At 48.5% G+C, this 1,482-nt stretch overlaps 1 protein-coding gene across 1 annotated transcript; it reads left to right on the forward strand.

Moving 5' to 3' along the window:
* The first annotated feature begins 887 nt into the window (after nucleotides 1-887).
* Nucleotides 888-1,482, forward strand: LOC110138541 (interferon omega-1-like). Its single transcript, XM_020895655.2, has one exon. The coding sequence runs from the start codon at nucleotides 895-897 to the stop codon at nucleotides 1,480-1,482; it is 588 nt and encodes a 195-aa protein (XP_020751314.2). The 5' UTR covers nucleotides 888-894.

A 1,482-nucleotide genomic window follows, 5' to 3' on the forward strand; every position in this document is an offset into this window, starting at 1 on the left:
CCCTCAGGGAGGGAGTCCAGCAGGTGAGCAAGGGGACTCAGTCACTCTAGAGGACAGGCTGTGGCTCCATGTGATCTCTCCCTTGTGAGTGAGGTGCTGCTGGGGAAATACAATTATCCTGGAATTAGAGTCTCCCCACCCATATTATCTGAGAAGAACCAAAATTCCTGGTAGGAGTAATGGCCAAGCCAGCAAAGGACAATAGGTCTCCAGTATGAAAATGGTGAAAAGAAAGCATGATGTCTGTAATAGTCCTGACTTCGTGGTTCCCTGAAGCACAAACACATGAACCCGGAGGAATGTGTTCTGGAAGGAAGAGAAACATGGGAGGAGCTCATGGACTCATAATAATCAGCCTCTTCTCTAAATCAAGCACTAAAGAAAACCCAGCTTTTGTTTCAAACAGTTTATTTGCTAGACTGACCTGGTAAATCCCTGATAAATACAGAGCCTGCCTTCCTAAGTAAAGTAAGAAACAGAAATTGAGCCTAAGATCAGGGCCAAAAATTTGTTCATGGAACAGAAAAGAGCTACATTTACATATGTAAGAGAAAGAGTGATAATGTTTGTACTTAGAAACCTACATCATTTCTGATGTAAGACAAAAACCTCTCTCATTTGATTGATAAATATCTGTTTGGATGGGTACATTTGAAGTTATTGAGAAATAGATAAAATTAATAGTTTAGATTGATGACAGTTTCTTTGACCATATTCAGAATACAAAAATGAAAGTCAAAAAAGGAAGTAAAAGTGTAGAGAAATGACTAGAAAATGAAAACTACTGTGTTCCCTATTTAATGGCCTTGCTTAGAAAGCATGGCATCAGAGAACCTACCTCAAGGTTCCACCAGACGCCGTCTCCGCCAGCCCAGCAGCAGCCTCATCTTCCCCATGGCCTTCGTGCTCTCTCTACTGATGGCCCTGGTGCTGGTCAGCTACGGCCCGGGAGGATCCCTGGGCTGTGACCTGTCTCAGAACCACGTGCTGGCTGGCAGGAAGACCCTCAGGCTCCTGGGCCAAATGAGGAGGCTCTCCCCTCGCTTCTGTCTGCAGGACAGAATGGACTTCGCTTTCCCCCAGGAGATGGTGGAGGGCGGCCAGCTGCAGGAGGCCCAGGCCGTCTCTGTGCTCCACGAGGTGCTCCAGCAGACCTTCAACCTCTTCCACACAGAGCGCGCCTCTGCTGCCTGGGACACCACCCTCCTGGAGCAGCTCCGCACTGGACTCCATCAGCAGCTGGACCACCTGGACGCCTGCCTGGGGCAGGTGATGGGAGAGGAAGACTCTGCCCTGGGAAGGACGGGCCCCACGCTGGCCGTGAAGAGGTACTTCCAGCGAATCCATGTCTACCTGCAAGAGAAGGGATACAGCGACTGTGCCTGGGAAATTGTCAGAGTGGAGATAATGAGATCCTTGTCTTCATCAACCAGCTTGCAAGAAAAGTTAAGAATGATGGATGGAGACCAGAACTCACCTTGA

Source organism: Odocoileus virginianus, unplaced genomic scaffold, assembly GCF_023699985.2.
Source record: "Odocoileus virginianus isolate 20LAN1187 ecotype Illinois unplaced genomic scaffold, Ovbor_1.2 Unplaced_Scaffold_37, whole genome shotgun sequence".
In the NCBI taxonomy this organism is placed as follows: Eukaryota; Metazoa; Chordata; class Mammalia; order Artiodactyla; family Cervidae; genus Odocoileus; species Odocoileus virginianus.

What these genes read in the sequence shown, in the direction of transcription:
- LOC110138541 (XM_020895655.2), top strand. Translation starts at nt 895, where the DNA reads ATGGCCTTCGTGCTCTCTCTACTGATGGCCCTGGTGCTGGTCAGCTAC.